This window comes from Polypterus senegalus, chromosome 11, assembly GCF_016835505.1.
Source record: "Polypterus senegalus isolate Bchr_013 chromosome 11, ASM1683550v1, whole genome shotgun sequence".
Lineage (NCBI taxonomy): Eukaryota > Metazoa > Chordata > Cladistia > Polypteriformes > Polypteridae > Polypterus > Polypterus senegalus.
In genome coordinates this window covers 93,962,539-93,981,367 of record NC_053164.1, presented here as the reverse complement: position 1 = coordinate 93,981,367, position 18,829 = coordinate 93,962,539, and the positions used below count along the sequence as shown (strand labels likewise).

Below are 18,829 nucleotides of genomic sequence, written 5' to 3'. Positions count from 1 at the left end.
TTTATTAAGTGGTCAAAACATACACTAAGGCCCTGAGGTCATTTTTGTGGATAGCAGGGTAGGTGCTAAGTGATGAATGTGCTGACTTAGACAGGCACAGAGTCCTCTGAGAGTTGGGAAACCTGCTCTCCAGCAAAGCTGGGGGTCCAAGGGTTACTTATCTGTGCTGTCTGCACAGGTCCAGACAAAGCAGAGTCACTTCGTGGTACAAGACAAAATCCAAAGGGCTCTGGGCTGCCTGCCCAACTGCCTATAATCCACTGCTGATGTGGGGATCTCCTAGTGAGCATTCCGGGCGAGTGTGGCTGTCACTTTATTTTCGTAAATTGCCATCATTCTGTGCTCCAGGATCCTTGTGATTTCTTGGAAGAAATCAGACTCTAATCTCCCAAAGTCACCTTGTGCAATATTTTCTGTTTCACCAGCAGGGAATCACATTATCTGACATCCATCTGTGTTATTAGAAATTGCATAATCATTTACTGTCCGACTTGTCCAACTAATCTCTTAAGAGCTGCAAAGTTCGCAGGGATAAACAGACACTTATCTGTTTTTGTTTTATATGGGCCTTAAAAGGTTGCATCTTTCAGTGTATTCTCTGTAATACGAATCTTCCCTAAAATGAAATGGTTCAGCTCTCAGGGCAACTCGTAGATTTGTATTCGACATTTAAGAGAGAGAACAAAAGGTAGCAAGCATATCTGGCAGGAATGTGATCTGGAATGAAGCCATCAACAGCTCAGCATGAAGCAAAGAAAAATGCTTCTTCATGTGTCTTCTGAACAATAGCAGTTGCTTGAAAACTTTTACTTAATTTCTCTGCAAGTTTAACCCCGATGACTGGTTTAGGGAGTCTGCCTTTAGTTGCTTCCCCTTCCCTTAAATTTTCTAAACTTCATTTAAAGCCCGAGTACAATGAAGGCAACACTGTGCACATGATGTGTTGTCCTTTAACTAATGATCTGCTGGCCTCTTTCATAAACTAGTAGGCCATAAAATGAATATTGTTCAGCAAAATTATTTATCAATATCATCCAACCACTAACTTTCCTCCTCCCTTTGTTATTACACGCAAAAGGAAACAGAAGATGATGTTGTACCACGGTAGATAGACTTGGTGCAGGGGTACCAACACTAACTGTATGTCAAATCATCTGCATGCCTGTGATTCGCATTTCTCAATTTGTTTTCAAATTTTTGGTAAACCTTTTTTTTTTTTCTATCTTGTAATTTCTGGTTGTGATGTAATAAATCCTCTGCAGAGTGTGAATAGGTTAGGAAAGCAATAAGGAAAGAAACAAAAACAAATCCTTAATGAGTAGCACCATTCATGCATGCCTTTTAAAACTGATTGAATCTAATTAGCACATTTTAAATATTATCAGATTAATGCACAATTGTCAAGGTGCTCATTGGCTTTGCTGATTAATGCACAATTACATCACAATTTCCAAACCCCCTCAAGTATGAAAGTGGATTTGTTTTGTCAGTGAATTCCAGAAGTAGAGTCAAGTGTGGCAGAGATCACCCTCTCAGTGATGGCTGGGGCCATAATGCTTATGGCGGCTTTCAGTCCAGGGACACTGCACAGCTATTAGGTGATAGGTTTTCACCGAGTTACTGTAGATAACAGCCTCATTTGGGTCCAAAAAGTGTCTCCCTGGGTGTCAATGAGACTGTTATCTCAATGTTATGAGGAAGCAGTAACTGAACTTGACAGCTTGGTGTTGCATATGGTTAGCATTGCCACCTCATAGTTTCAGACTCCTGGGTGTTAATCCTGATCTGAACACTTCCTATGTAGAGTCTGCACCCCCTTTAACTGTACAAGTCCCACACCCCCCATCCCAAAGACTTGCTGGCCACTGTGAATTTGCCGATTGTGAATGTGAGTGTATGTATGCATGTGTGACCCCAGCAATGGACTGGCAACCCATCCAGTGTTTTGGACAGAGTTGCGGATAAGTGGGATGCAAAATGGATGGATAGACAATTATTTTAATTACTAAAGTGAACTAGTACAGTTAAAAATTTAACGTACTTCTGGGGAAAAAAAAAACCAATCGCCTACGATGAACTTGTAAGGTAAAGAAAGGAAAAAAGAGACACACAGAGTGCTAAATAAGCTTGGCTGTGGAGTTGAAGACAATTTTGGGCATCTGGAGTCGGGGTTGGAGTCGGCAAAAATGTACCGACTCCGACTCCTAATAAATTTAAATTGTAATGAAAAAAAAAAAAATGCAGCAAGTTAAAATGTCCCATTTCATAAACAATAGCCATAATTAAGTATTTCTCTGATGTAAGAATAAAGCCCAATGCACAGTTGTGTTACTACTAGTGTGAAGTTCATCTGAGCTATTATACAACGTGACATTCACATATTGTAATCTGGATTATGGTACATTACAAAAAGTGGTTTCATTTTATTTCAGATATAATGTGTTTAACAAGATAATAGGAGTGTAAACAAGTGTAAGGATGTTGGTGGAGGTGTGTGCTATGGCCTGATGTGTGTTCAGGGGTTCTTGTCGTTTGTTTAAACTGGCCAATACAGTAGGGAGTCCACTTCCTAGCCAGTAGCTCTGAGGATAAATGAAGTGTATGTTGCCTTCCTTCAATCAACATTAAAAATACATTAGCATATTAAATACAGAGGAGTCAGAGTCGGAGTCAGAAGTACCGGAAACTAAGGAGTCGGAGTTGAAGGATTTATCTACTAACTCCACAGCCCTGTAAATAACACCTCTAAAATGGTATTTACTGTATATTGAATGCCAAGTAATGTCTGCAAATAAAAAAATCAATTAATAGAAACGAGTAACATGGCAGCAAAATATATGCCATAAGAAGTCGGACAAGTGACAGAAGACCCTTCAGTCCATTAAACTCTTTTAGTGTATAAGTACCCAGGCTGTCCTAATATCTCATTAAGGTCAGATCACTTTTAATAGAATAAAGGTGGTATTCAGCCCTATAATAATTCCACCCACCTCTTCATTAACTGTACCCACTTTGCCCAATTTACAGTTGTAGGAGCAGGAGCCTTTGCCAGCAGCAGTAGGTATGAGGCAAGACACAAGCCTTGTAGTTGGGACACAAGCAGGGCACATTCATAAACACATTCATACTTGGCCAACTCCATGTTACCAAGTAATAGCACATGCACATCTTTGAGATAAAAACCAAAGCACCAGGAGAAAAAAAAAACAAAAAAAAAAAACATGCAGACATAGAGATCAATGAGCAAAATACACTTAGAGAGTGGCTAAACGGAGGCTCCTGGAGTTGTGAGGCAGCCTCTTCTTTGCCCAAAATGACACTATACCTTGCCAGGCTGCATTCACAATTATGTGCTTTTGCCTTTAACTGTAGCAGTCCCACTCTGTAATGACAGTAGTTTGTCCATTGTGACAAGTACAGTAAGCCTACCCCTACCTTCCCACCACCTCGTTTCTCCCAACCGGCCCCTGCAAATCACAAAGCTGAAGACTTGTGTTACAAAATCTTAAAAGGTAACTGCAACAGAAACAGAAGCTTTCTTCACTGTTCACGTCAAACTGAAAAACCTGCCTGAAAGTACAGTCCACTGGACACATATTCAGCCGGCTGACTTTTCTGGAAAGGGGCCTCATATCTTAGAGAAACTGAGACGCTTGCTTCTTCCGGAATCACATTCCAGAAGCATGAAGCTGTTATCACCATCTGGGTTGCCCAAGGCCCGCCCCGAAACCCCCACCTCCACCCCGTCATCACACTGCAATCTGTACAGGCCTAAGGCTCCAACACCACCAGATGAATGTGCAAGCAAAAAGCATCATTTCAGGCAAACTCCTTCCAGGCCGGATCAGGTCCAGCTTCACAAGGAGTTTTTGGCCAATATGTCAAGTCAACATAAAATAATCACAAAGGAAAATAAAAAAAACAGTAAGTGGGAACAGCTAGAGGTTTGAGAGGATGACTTCACCCTTCACATCAGTGTTCACATATATTCAGTTTTAATATAACAGATTGTTTTTCAACCAACAATAAGCCACTGAAAAAATATGCTACATTTTCTTTAAAAACTGTGGGGTCCTGAATACTGCCCACAAGGAACTGAACTCAAACTCTTATCCTCGGCAGGGTGGGTGTATGCCACCAAGCTCAGATTGCAGCTGGACAAAGACTGGCTTTTCTTCACACACACACACACACACACACACACACACAGGTGACAGGAGCAGGGTCTTTCTGAGACTGCTCGTGTTACTCTTTTCCTGGAGGAAGGCAGAAGGTTTGAACAAGCTTCTCAGTGTGTGCAATAAAGTGACCTTTGTTGAAGGCGGCCGCCATGCCAACGGGGTTGGCCGGCACAAGCTTACTCACTGGCTTGTCTATTTTTTGCCTCCTGCAAACTTTCCCCCTCTTCCATCCCTGCAATTTTGTGTTCTTTTCTTTCAATCACTAAGGCACACAAGCTATAATTAAACAGGAGACGGAATTCAAATCGGAACAGAGTGAATTGTTTATATATATATATATATTACTGTATATATATGATATATTATATGTATATAATTTGAAACCAGGATTTGCTTCTTTTTTAAATTCCTAACCCAGCCACTCTGGCTTCTTTATCCAAAATGTAACATGGACTGATGTGGCAGCTTCTGATCTGCCATGGCACCTTTGCATCAACACTACTTTATGAAATGTCCACACAGGGAAATGAGTTGGTGTTGGCAGCTGGACTACACACTTTCAGAATATCTGCACCCTGTGTAATCCAGCCTACCCTAGCAGCTGACAGCACTAAATATCTCAACTAACTCAAGCTAAAAATCTAGAACTTCTGGAAGCTAGGAGCAAATCGCCCATCCCTTTTAATGAGGTTGCCCAGCCAAATTCAGGATCACGTAGAGCTTGATAGTTAAAGGGATGGCATGATGTCAAACTGAATGGGAAGCCACTTCATCAAGGGGTGCACAAATCATCACATGGGGGCATTTGGCAACACCAGTCAGCTTGACAGTAGGTCTGTGGGGATATAACAGAGGGCACCCTGAGGTTTAGGGGCTGTGAGAAAGACAGCAAACTATAGTGCCAGGCTGCATAAATTTTGATCCTGGAAGGCAGAAGTAGCTGTAGGTTTTTGTTTCAGCGTAATTGCTTTATTTATCAGACATTTATTGTTGACAGTGGAACTGGTTATTTAATTTTATGGCTTGTTTGTATTTTTATTCTGCTAAATCTGGCCATTCTTATATTTTACATCTTTAATTTCCAAGAGTACTGTTTGTGGGCCACTGAATATTGGTGATTCTCATTCCTTATATTTTTTCCTTCTATCCCTTGATATTTTATACCTCACGCTGAACATGGGTGCAGGTTATTTGGCGACTGTTCCTTTGTTGGTTGCGGCTCATTGCTTTGGCAGCTGTTTAAGTCAAGAAGAAGCTGTTAAGAGTTGAGAATCTTAACAAGTAAATGGACTAAAGTGAAACACAAAAATACTGCTTGAGCAAGGATTGCATTCTAATAAAAAAAAAAAAACAAATCTGCAACTACTGCGGCACTCCAGGTCTGAACTTCAGGACCGCTGCTACAGTGTAACTTTAAGGTGCTCTTCTTATATAATCTGAAAGGCCCTGTATGATATCATTGGATAGGTGTACAGAACAGGTGAGACAATTTCATAATAACAATGGTTAATTCATCATGGTGGCCATTATTGTCAGGTAAGACCCTCAAATACTCATCATGTCAGAAATTCATACAGGTTCCCAATGGTGTCCTGCAGTACATCTAACCAATCACAGCTCCTCCAGCAAGGCAGCTGTCTGCAGAGGATCTGTGGAAACCAGTATCCCAGAATGTCTCACACAGGACTAGGGACACGATCGACTAGAAAGAGGAAGACCTGCCATCACACATCCTGGGCAGCAAGATTTCCCTGAAGTGAAGATAACCCCAATTAAGACTGATGCTAGTGTGAATGAAGGACGGTTGCATTTACTTTAAAAGTTGTAATACACAAATCTTAGTTGCAGACCAGAGGGACCACCAATGTAGCAAACGTTTATTGGGGAAGGAGTCAGGAGATAGGAATCCAAAAAAAAAATCAATTAAGTCACTGAAGATAAAAGGCTAGTTTTTGACCGTTGGAAGCTCGCGTATTATAAGATGACATGGTGGTGATCAGCACTTTTCTAAGAGGACTGCTGTGAAAGCATGCACATCATTTACTGCATTCCATCACCCCACCCCCCCTGGTCACACAATTCTCTGTTGCCCCCCAGGGTGCTTTTCACTCTGGAGGGTGCAAACAAACTCTTCCTACAACATCACCACCCATTATTAGGAATTCACACTCTGGGGGCCATCCAAAGCTTCTGGAAGGAGCCTGTTTTGCACACACTTTTTATCAAGATGCAGAAGGAAACAAAGCGGCACTGTCTCAGCTGCTCTATCAGAACAGAGCCTTCTTTGACTTGCACTTCAAACCTCTGGTAGTGGGATTCCAGCACGGTGGGTTGGCATTTTTCTCCTCACTTCTCATTTCAGTCACTTTGGGTGCCTTTATGGTAGCACTCCAGCTTGGGTGATCAAAAAGTCCCTAATCGAGTTTGAAGAGTGTCAGTGTGGAGTAGAGTCAAATCACTTTCCTGTTTGGGCTGACACGTTAAAGCATTGAGTCTGTCATGTAACAAAATAAATAAATAAACCTTATCTATACAGCTTAAAAACAGACAATATGATAGGCTGGTTATGGTGACCCTTGGAAGAGACAAATGCAACTAGACTTAAACCTAGTGAGATTATGACCCCACAAAATTAAAATGGATTCAGCACAAGGTAAGTTGCTCTTGAGGGGGTCATGATTCCACAATGGCTGGGAACTGCTGGAGGGGCCTTCTCTCTAGCATAATACAGCCATGTGGGTTACAATACACAAAGTACGTGTAGGCATCACTGCACACGCTTCTTAGCTACATGCCTGGTAAGCTTAGCAGCCATTACAGAAACAATAAAAAGTGGCAAAAATGCAGTTTTTACAAAAACCATTCACAGAATTGGATTTTTAAATTATTATGCCAAAAACAGAGACAATAAAAATCGGGAGTGGTCTCCCCTAGACTTTCTCGTATACTCAGATATGGGGATGGATATTTGAGGCGTAAACCACAAGACAAAGATTATACTTTTATATTATGTACCAGTTAAGTTGAATAAATCGGATTCTGCACCTGCATGAATAAAAAAAGTACCACCTCCAGTTAGCAGAAATAGCTCAAAAGTTGATAGAAATCTATGTTTTGTACCTAATACTTGTATGCAAAATTTGGTTGACCTAAGTGAAAGCATACTCAAGTTACCATGTTTTACATACACACATATACACGGACAGACACACAGACAAAATTCTAAAAATGGTAATTTCAGACTCAGGGAGGTCTAAAATGTTGAGATTCTTTAAAATCTCAAGTTCAAATTTTTGGATGATTACAATACTTTCCCTATACAGTACTTTGTATTCGAGAAAGTAAAAAAGAACAGCGATATCACGTCTGCTGTTAACAGTATAATTATAAGACACAGATCCAAGACTGCTCCTGAGGTTTACTGGGCATAATTTGGTGGTGTGCTCACTTTACACCGTGAATACCAGAGATAACAAAATTGAAGTATACAATATAAATTCTGCAAATGGCTTGTGTGGCTGGAATAAGATAAAAAAGTCATAATACAACAAATTTAATTAGTCAGTTAAATTATTAATATAGGAGAGGTAAGCTGTCTACCATAAAGCTAAAGGGCAAAAAAGCAGAATGATTAAAGCAGAACCAGCTGCTCCTTTATCAGTTGACCTTTTATATGAGAAAATTAAAGACATTCAATCTTGAAAGCATAATCCATTAATCTGATATACATGGCTGCAGTACATCGTGTTTTCATGTAAAACAGATAAACAATAACATAAAAACAGTTAGGATGTGTGTTACTCTTATATGATTTATTCCTGAAAACTAAGCTAAGTGTCAATGATCAAAATTATTCAAAGAAAAAAATCAGATGTTTCCTTTATTAAAGTAGTCTGTGCTCTTTTAAGTCATTAATTGAAAGATTTTTGTGAAATGCAGAAAAAAATAAGATATAATAGAAACGTATATACTGTAATAAATATCATTGTCAAAACTGGCAGATACATTGATTTTTGATATTGTACCTAATTAGGCAGAAGTTCCACACTAGTTTTACTGATCATTGATTTATTGTCTGTTACATTCACTATTGAGTGGATGATAAGAGGCAGAGTAGGCGACAAGAAATAAGTAAAGTCAGACATAGGTTAGAAACAAGTAGCTGAAAGGCCAAAATCATCACAGACTAGAACAAAGCAAACATCAAAACCCTAAAGCTTTCTCTCTTAAGTCATTTATTCTTATATCTGTATTTATTTAGCAGTGCCTTCCCTTAGTATTTTTTAAAGTTCATATGCAAAGTTATGTGAGCTGCAGACTGTCAGCACTAAATGAATAGTATAATGTAGTCCTTACCATAAACAACATGGTGGTGCCTATACAAAGCAACTTGCAAAATGGCAGTGCCCATAAGAAAACAAAATACATACTGACACAAAGACACAACCAAAAAATAACAAAATAACAATTCTCCACAAAATAAAATGTAAATAACATTTTTGACCCTGTCAGCAGGCAGTAAATCAATAAATCAAGTGTCAGCTTTTCTTCAATAAAAATTTGATAAGAATAAAAATTCTTATTGAAATGTGTGTGCAGTGGTGAAGACCCACAGCAAAAGGTTTGTGGCAAAGGCATATTTTTAAAAACACGCTTCCTGGCAGTAAGGAGAAAAGCATTGCATTTTAAACGACCCAATGGGCAGCCTATTTTTACTTTTAGTATTTGGGAAATTAATTGATTTATCAACATTTTGGAGACTGTAATCCCTACTCCCAATGTACTCAAACAAAGAAACTCCCAGATGGAGGTCTTTAAGGCTTTGTCATGTATGGTTGCGAGGCTTTTCCGATGTGAATTAATATTTGTTTCCTGCTTAACAATTGTATGGTTAATATGGGACATACTGTAGAGAGGAACTAGACATGAGAAAGACAACATACCTGCTTTGAAAATGAAGGAATGATGCAGGTTTTTAATGTGAGAATAAAGTTCCTGCTATGAAACGGCAAGTTATGAAGACGCACTGAAAACGAAACGAAAGCACAGCGCCAGCTACAGCAGACCGAGCCCGTTTTTATTATAGCGCATCTTTTTAAGGAAAGCCTTAGTTGGATTAAGAAGAACGGACTATTTAAATTACACCTGCTTGTACTGAGGCAAAGCTCTTTGTTTCAGACAGTGATTTTAACTGTTCAGGTTGTACCTTTTCTTCTACTTTTGACTTCTAATATTTAATTTTTGGTATCTCTGAAAGCAAACATAAGTAATGAATAAAGAAAAAAAACAATAACATGGTTATTCCAAAAGCACTCAGGCTTATTTCAAGTTTGCTTTACTTGAACTGTGCTCAGTTGTGCAGGCAATGGTGTACTGTAATCTGTTATTTTCATCTTTAGTGGCAAACCTCTGCTACAACTGAACTGGACTCATTATATGTATCCTTTCAGCTTTATTAATTTAGTAAAATGAGAAAATTCTTCAAACAACATCACAGGCAGTATTATTGTCTTGAGTAAATAATAGCATGAGGTGTTGGTCTAGACTCGCAACAAACTGAGGCTGTCAGGCATCTGTAACAAGTCATATGCACAAACTGCCCTGTGAACACACAGAAGACGACAAAACTATTCTTGGAATTTACACAGCATTAGCAGTAAAGGGAATTCACTCAAGTCACACATGAGAATTAAGAATATGGGACAGCTGTCCATGAGAACTAGAGACTGCTGAAGAGTCTTTATAAACCACAGGATCGGACTGAGAATAGATGTCCTTGTGCCAATCCCCACAAAACAATCAAAAGAGTCACAGGGTCATCTTCATTAATATTCTCAGTAAAAAAAACAGACAGGCCCACTCTTATCAATTTTACAAAGGCCACATTTGTTAGAAATATTAATGTCAGATTTCTACATGACCAAGATGCATACATACATAATTGATACATGATATGCTTTTGTGTATATAGGATTATCTCTCCGTCCACTCTTTGAACCCCAGGAGCATTAGATGCAAGGCAAGAACCAATAGAATATGCGGGACAAAAATTTCATTGCAGCTTATCCATGTATTCATTTTCTGAAACAGTTCCTTTCATCTCAGGGATATGGAGGGCTGGAATCTACCTTGGCAACACTGGGCACTCACCAGAAGTGGATGGGATATTTGATTAACACAGGAAATAAAATTGCTCTCAGTGGGCGAATTCATTCATTCATTTTCTGAAGCAGGTTAATGAAGTACAAGGCTGCAAGAAGCTGTAGCCTATCTTGGAAGGGATGTTCACAAGAAAGGAACAAAATCAGGAGGGGATGCTTGTCCATCACTGGGTGTACATACTTACTTTAGGCCAGTTTAGAGATTTCAATTACAATATTCGAATATTCACTGGAAAAGCCAATGTGGAATCAGAAAGACCACACAGACCCCATCTACTCAGTGTACTAGGCTGGGAAGTGATTGCCCTCAGAACCCCTGCAGATTTTGATTTTTTTCTCCAGCCCTCTAGAGTTTTTTTTTTTTTTTCTGTCTTCCTGGCCATTGGACCTTACTTTATTCTTTGTTACTTAGTATTGCCAAATCTTATTTTTATATTTTTTCTTTCTTCATCTTTTCAAGCATTTTGAGCTTCATAATTTGTATGAAAGCGTGCTATATAAATAAATGTTGTTGCTGTCATCCATGGACCTGCAAGGCAAATGTGATGAATGCTACACCTCTATCTCAGTCTAAAATGTTAATGCAGTTATTAAAATATGCAACAAACTGTTTGCGAAAATAATCCATGAGCAATTTTTCATGTTCTCTTGAACAAAACTACGCTCTATACTATGGTCTAAACTTTCAAATGCATTTATCGTGGGACCTGAGCCTATTGTGACAGCATCCGGCACAAGGCAATTCATTGCAGGCCCCACTCACACTCATTCACACTCATTCACACCAAGACAGTTTAGAATCCTAACCTGCATGTCTTTGGGATGTGGCAAGATAATCAAAGTACCTGAAGAAAAGCCCAAACTGACAAAGAGACACCGACTAACCTAAGATTTGAGCGCAGTCTCCTAGATCTCAAATCTGTATCAGCAAATTTGTAGTATCTTCACCAAAACGAGCTTATAAAAATCAGAAATCATACAATATGTAGTGCAACAATAACAGTCAAAGGAGAATTTTAGCGTCAATACAAAACAACCTGCAAAACAACCTACAAAACCTTCACTGAAAGTAAAGAGCTATAGTGGGACAAGGAGTTGAATGCAAAGAAGCAATCTGTAGTTTAAATAAGAATGGCATATTAAAAGATGTTAAAGCCAAGTGGAGGGTTGAAAGCTTCAGCGGTCCCAGGGTGTCATTAGATAGGCCTTCACAGGTCCCTCCAGAGACTTGTTGAGCACATTATGATTGAGTCTAAACTGATGACACATGATAGCAGTCGCCATTTGCATTACTCCATGTTTAAGACTGTGCAGATTTGTTTCTTTCCTAAAACGCAATTGCAAAAGAAAAGAGAGTTTAAGGGAAATGCAGAGGAAAAAGGTAACCGTCTATATTGAAAGTTGCTGAATTTTTTAATTAAGTGAATTCCTTCACATTTTCACTTTAAACAAAGCATGTGTGAAAAGCCCCTTAAAGCAAAGTCCTTAGCACATTTGATGTGCCATTAGAATGACACACACAACCATCAGCCCTAAACAAAGGCAGGCAGAACATGCAAGGGATGCTTGTTGGCTTTTCTCGAAAAGCTGGTTGATGGACTTCCAGTCTCTCTGCGTGCGTACACAGGTGTGTTTACTGTCAGCAGGAAGCGGAGACAAGCAAACTTTGCCCCGCATGCCTGCAGCTCAACTTGACCCAGCATTATGCTCATCAGCTCCTTTGTCATGGCCTGGAATGGCATTTTGCACTTTGAACAACAATCAGTCCAGGAGATTTAAAGGCCCTTTGATAGTTCTCGATGAGCTAGCGGAGTCAGCTTTGGCTTTCATCTTTTGTGGCAAACCAAATGTACCAAATCCACCTTTCGGGTTTCTTAAGAGCTCCTTACATCTTTGAATATGTAAGAATCTCTGAGAAAAACAGGTAATAATAATAATACATTTTATTTATATAGCGCCTTTCCCATGCTCAAGGCATCTACAGAATATAAGAAAGAACGGCAGGGGATACAGTTTATAGCATAGTACAAACCAAATAAAGAAGATCAAGACAGACAAATTCAGAGAAAAGCCTAACAGACAACATAATTGATGGTCTGGCACACACACATACAGGTTACATGAGCATCTTGACAGAGAGGTAAACTGAGAGAAGGGTAATAAAGTCAAGTAGAGCTAAAAGCCTTTCTGAACAGATGAGTTTTGAGTTGTTCTTTAAAAGAATTCATGGAGTCAGCTGATCTAATTAATTTCGGTAGGTCATTCCAGAGTCTGGGCGCTATACAGCTGAAGGCCCTGTCACCCATGGAGTGTAGATTAGTGTGGGACACAACAAGATTGCCAGAATCAGAGGACCTTAGTGGGCGGGCAGGCACATAGTGATGGAGAAGGTCACTGATGTAGTTTGGCCGAGGTTATTTAAGGCTTTGTAGGTTATTAGTAGGATTTTATATTCGATTCTGTAAGGCACAGGGAGCCAGTGAAGACGGAGCAGGATGGGTGTTATGTGTTCGCTGCTGCTGGTTCGAGTAAGGACTCTTGCAGGTAGAATGTGTGTACATTTTGACTTTGGTTTCTAAAATTATTATTTTTCAATTGAACGTTCGAACATTTTACAGCTGTTTGGTCTTCTGTCTTGACAGCTTTACAGTTCACAGTCCTGTCACTGTGTGTGGAGTTTGGATGTTCCCTCTGAATGGGTTTCCTAGTTTGAGTGAAAAGAGTCTGCCCTGTGAAGGACTTCTGTCCCATTCTGGTTTGGTTCCCGACTTGTACCTGAAGTTACTGGGATAGGCTCCAGGCCCTGTGACTCTAAATTGGATTAAGCAGTTGACTAATGAATGGAAGAGGAGTGTGGGTGTCAGAATATGAGCGCCCTGTGATGGGCTGGCGTCCCATCTAAGGATGTTATGCTTAGGTTGCAGAATGCACTTGGTGAGGCCTCATCTGGAGTACTGCATGCAGTTTTGGTTTCCAGGCTCAAAAAAGGCATAGCAGCAGCTAGAAAACGTCCAGAGAAGAGCAACTAGGCTGATTCCAGGACTGCATGGTATGGGTTATGAGGAAAGATTAAAGGAGTTGAACCTTTTCTGTTTAAGTAATTGGAGATTAAGAAATGTGATGACTGAGGTGTTTAAAATTAGTACAGTAGATCCAGGCCATTACTTTAGAATAAGTTCAGCAACAACACAGGTTCACAGTTAGAAACATGTGAAGGATAAATTTCACAGAAAAGTTAGAAAGTTGTTCTTCACATGGAGAACCACAGACAAAAGAAATACGTTAAAAAGTAGTGTGGCAGACAGCAGGCCTTTTGGGACTTTCAAAACTGGGATTTATGTTAATTTGGAGAAATTAGGTAGATAGGGTAGAAAGGATTGGTGATCTTTGTTAGGCCGATTTTTTTACTAAACTGCTATCAGCAATAGATCGAGCAGTCCATTACCCTACAATTAAGGAAGCAGGCTCAGACCCCACTTAGATACACATCCTCACTTGGAGCTGCTGGACATGACCATGGGCTGCTGGATTCAGCGTACTGCCATCTTAGTCTCGAGGAAGAGACTAAGGAAAACCATCTCTTGCTATTGGTCAATCAACCTTCTAACTAAAATGGTATTTTCTTTTTCCAGTGGGCTCTCTCCATTCCATTCTTGCAAAACTCACACCACCAAAAGCTGAATGAGGTGAAATACAAAAATATTGTTAATGAAAACCTACTCGGGTGGTGCAGTGGTAGCGCTGCTGCCTCGCAGTTAGGAGACCCGGGTTCGCTTCCCAGGTCCTCACTGCGTGGAGTTTGCATGTTCTTCCTGTGTCTGCGTGGGTTTCCTCCGGGTACTCCTGTTTCCGCCCACAGTCCAAAGACATACAGGTTATGTGGATTGGCAATTCTAAATTGTCCTTGGTGTGTGCTTGGTGTGTGGGTGGTGTGTGTGTCCTGCACGGGATTGGTTCCTGCTTTTCGCCCCGTGTTCGGATTCACCGGGTTGGAAAATGGATGGATGGATGAAAACCTACTCTAGACTTTAGAGTGGGACAAAAGTTTGCTTTTCAGCAAGCCAATGACCCTAAACACAAAGCAAAGACAACACAGGAGGGCCTTAGGCTCAACTCTGGGAATGCCCTTGAATGGCAAACATGTATTCAAATTGAACATCTCTAGAAAGACCACTAACAGTCCCCCATCCAACCTAACAGAGCTTGACAGGATCTGTAGATAACAATGGCCAAAAATCCCCGAATCTTAGTAGTGCGAAGCGTGTCTTGTCATACCCAAGAAGATACCAGGCAGTAGTTGCTGCAATAGAGGCTTCAGCCAAATACTGAGGAAAGAGTCTGAATACTTGTGTCAATGTGAAATTTCAGCTTTACTCTTTAAAAGAATGTGCAAAAAATTCTAAAATCTTGTTTTTACTTTGCCGTTCTGGGGTATTGAGTGTTGCTTGATGATGGAGTAAAAATTGATTTAAATGATTTTAGCATGAGGCTGCAACATGACAAAATGTGAAAACGTGAAGGGGTTTGACTATTTTCTGAAGACACTATATATTTGCATATATGTATACACACAGACACACATGTATGCAGCCATCCATCCCTGTTGTCGCCTGCTAATCCACTTGAGGGTTAGATAGAGCTGGTGCCTTTCCAAACTGGCACAAGGTGGGAACCAAACTATGTAATATTAAAATATATACATAGACACACAGATACAACTTAAGCATATGTATATCAATCAACCATTTTTAAATGAATGAAATATGACAAGCTAACATGATTTTCCCAACTGCATTTAACTCGTTCACCTCCCATATGAGGGTCTGCTCTTAAAATATTTTAAGAAAATGCAAAACTGTTTAGTATCAGCCAGGGGGTGAGGGGTAGTGGTGGGATGTTACCACACCCAATAGACCTCTCAGCCATATAAGGCTCATTCAAAGCTAAAATTAAAAGGAAATGAAAAGCCAAGTTTAACGGAAACTGACAGCAACATGGTATTAAAATGGATGAGCCTTGCCAGTGCCATTCCAGAAGGGAGGAGTCTCTTAATTATACTGTAGGCCTGCAAAGGACGAAGCAAAACAAAAATTATTTGATGGCAAATTAGTAAGCAGAAACACCACGGACATTTCTAAACAACTATTATGATGGCATCTGCGGGCCAGCAACGAAGAATACAAAAGTCTTTGCAGCCGTGTTCAAATAATCTCCTTATACCATGGAACCTATTATTAGGAGGAACAGAACTAAAGCAGTTTCCCGGCCAAACGTGAACTGTTGTTACTTTAGCAGTTTATGTCTTGCTTTGTGTTATTCTATTTTTAATTCATCAAAGATGCTTTGCAAGCTGAAGCATGATGGGACCACTGCAAGTCAACTTGGTTAGGCAGCACAGAAAGGCCTAATGTGTACAAGTCAATGTTTATTGTGTAATTTTGCGTCATTATGGTTTACAGCTATGGGATTATTGGGTAGGCTCTGGCCCGCACAGGCCTCTTAATGGGTTTGAGCATGTGTATGACATACTGTATACTGTGCCCACACACTTTATCGCTGTTTATTTTTAATCATAAGAATTGTAAGTAAGAGAAACACATCACCTTTTGAGTAGGCTGAAGTTTTCCAGAAGCCTGTGTTATAAAGTACATTCTTTTTTTAAGTTAAGCAATTCTTTGCTGTTACTGTGAATATTTTAAACTGGCATCTCATAGGGGCTGGCAGCTGTCTTGCACCGGATGCTGCAGGGGTTGGGTCCTTGAGCTGAAATAAGTGGGTTGAATGACAGTAAAGAAAGTCATCAAGCACAATTGTGGGGTGAAAACGTCAACCCAGTTTTAGACAGGGAAGATAGATGGCTTAAAATGACATTTTAGCGATCAGCATATCTTGAAATGGCACGGGTATAATAATTGATCAACTACAGTATATCCGGCTTGTTGTACCTTACCTTTAACAGTTTCTTTTGTAACTCTGTTCAGTCATTATTTTGTAAAGCTTTTTGAAAAACTTTCATGATGAAAATGTGCCACCTTGTAAAAGTTAATTAAATTTAACAGAAGTAGAAGAAAAATAAAAATCCATCGATAGATTCTGTAAATAAATGCTGAATGTAACAATAAATTTCCAAAGGTGTTTCTGTGTTCACATCCCAAAAATGTACATCTTATTCGCCCAAAAATGCAGCTGGAATAGGGATCGGCTCCCTGAATCGGATCAGTGAATTAACAAATGTATGGATGCCAATTCCATATATCTTGCATATAGAGACAGCTTACTATGTTTACTGTGAGTTGGACATCATGAACAGAATAAAGACATAGCAGCACTTGAAGCTGTGCAGAGAAGCAAACAAGTGAATCCCAGGACTTAAGGACGTATTGTTCTCCGAGTGATCCAGAGAATTAAATCTATTTAGTGTTGAGAAGAGGAGAGTGCCTGGGGATCTAATCCAGGTTTTCAAAAATCCTCAAAGGCATCGATAAAGTAGATCCAGCTGAATTCTTTCAACTTAACGGTAAACCACATACTTGAGGACACCAGTGGAAGTTACAGGGAAGTGCATTTAGGACAGAAGCCAGGAATCACATCTTATACAATACAATACAATACAATACAGTTTATTTTTGTACAGCCCAAAATCACACAGGAAGTGCCGCAATGGGCTTTAACAGGCCCTGCCTTTTGACAGCCCCCCAGCCTTGACTCTCTGAGAAGACAAGGAAAAACTCCCAATAAAAACCTTGTAGGGAAAAATGGAAGAAACCTTGGGAAAGGCAGTTCAAAGAGAGGCCCCTTTCCAGGTAGGTTGGGCGTGCAGTGGGTGTCAAAAGTAGGGGGTCAATACAATACAATACACAGAACAGAACAATTCCTCATCTTAATGCAAAGAGTTGTGGGAATCTGGAATAAACTACTGAAACATGTAATTAAAGCAGAAACCTTGACTACCTATTAGAAGGGTCTGGATGACATACTGGGACAGCTTATCTATTAATTTAAAAAATAAGTCTAATAGATTGAATGCTCTCCTTTCATTTGCCAAATTTCTTATTATGTTCTTAAAGCAAACAAGCCCACCTTTGTGCCTGCATGCAGTTATGTGAACTCCTTACGTATTTCCAGCCTAAACCCTCTCATCCAGTCTTTCTCTGGGACTGCTAGGTTCTTAATACAGAGGCCAAAACTAACTACAAATATTCCACACAACGGCATTTTCAAATGGAAACCCAACCTAAGTTTATAAAGATAATTCGGCCTTTTATTAGTTTTTTTTTTTTGTTTGTTTTAATCACTCCTACATAGATACTGACTTGTCGTTTTGCATTTCCAAAATACAATAATGTATGTTCAACACAAGCAAGTGTTTCATTTATCTAAAATTATTAAATAAAAAATGACACCTTGGAACCAAACCGAATTCTGCTGCTGGAATATGTTAATTATAAACAAAATACACGTAGTAAACATATTTTAGTAATTCTTCCGAACATCAATAAAAAAAGCATGGACTTTAACTTCATTATTTAAAATTGGACTGTCTTAAAAAAAACCCTCAGTAATCCAAATACTTAAAACTCACACGCATCCATGCCAATCTGTTAAATGTACAAGAAGAAGAAAGGAGGAGGGGCTGGCGGTGTACACTACACACTGTTTAAATGCCATCTACGCTGCTGGCTTGCTAGCCTTGGTGAATGAGTAGGTGTTTTGCCAACGCAAGGGAAAAGGTAAACATAAAGCAGTACAGCATTGCTGGCAAAAAGCGTCCGGTCCCTGACATGTCAGTTCTTAAAAAATAGATCTTAAGGGAAAACAGAAAACACGCGTCAACAAGCGTTACCTTCCACTCTGGGTTAAGCTATTCTCGCCCGATTCCCCAGGGAGCGCCCCGATTTCCTACCCAAATACTCCACTGGGCATCGCACAAACGGTAACGCGAATCTAGCAGCCTTACCGTGGCATACAGGGTGTTTTCCTGATCCTCCCCATCCGACATCTCGCATAGGTTCCGATCCCAGTGCAAGAGCGGCTCTCCACTGTCTAATATTTCCATCACAGATTTTTTGTTGATGCTTCTTCTAATTTACAACGACGTCAAAGCAACCGAATTAAGCGTCCCACTGCTTCGTATTGTACTTGACGAAAGGCTTTTTTACGGGCTGTTTTCCAACAGTTGCAGATCGCAATTACAGCGCTGACACTGTGATTACAGGTTCTACAGCACAACTTGCAAAGTAAATCACTTAAAAGTTTCACTGTACTGATCGACCAGCTCTCATAATAGCGTTCTGATTTGGAATGTCTTCAGGGCGGAGTCATAGCGTGAATTTACGCCCCCTCGCAATCAGCACCAATCAACTCCGAGAGAAGGCCTCAATGACCCCGCCCTCTAAAAATCCTAAAAGGTCGTGGATACTCGTTGTATCGTAAATGAAAACAATTAGACTTTCATTTTAGCTAGAATTTTGTCGAAGCTGGGCCGTT

The 18,829-nt window shown here is 39.9% G+C and overlaps 1 protein-coding gene across 2 annotated transcripts in view; it reads right to left on the bottom strand.

Moving 5' to 3' along the window:
• creb3l2 (cAMP responsive element binding protein 3-like 2) overlaps positions 1–18,657 on the bottom strand; it is an 83,046-nt gene extending 64,389 nt beyond the window's left edge. For both annotated transcript variants that reach the window (XM_039769252.1, XM_039769253.1), the window contains exon 1: positions 18,300–18,657. In XM_039769252.1, the coding sequence (XP_039625186.1) occupies positions 18,300–18,398 (99 nt within the window). In that variant the 5' untranslated portion in view covers positions 18,399–18,657. The remainder of the gene's footprint in view (positions 1–18,299) is intronic.
• Between the last annotated feature and the right edge of the window lie 172 nt (positions 18,658–18,829).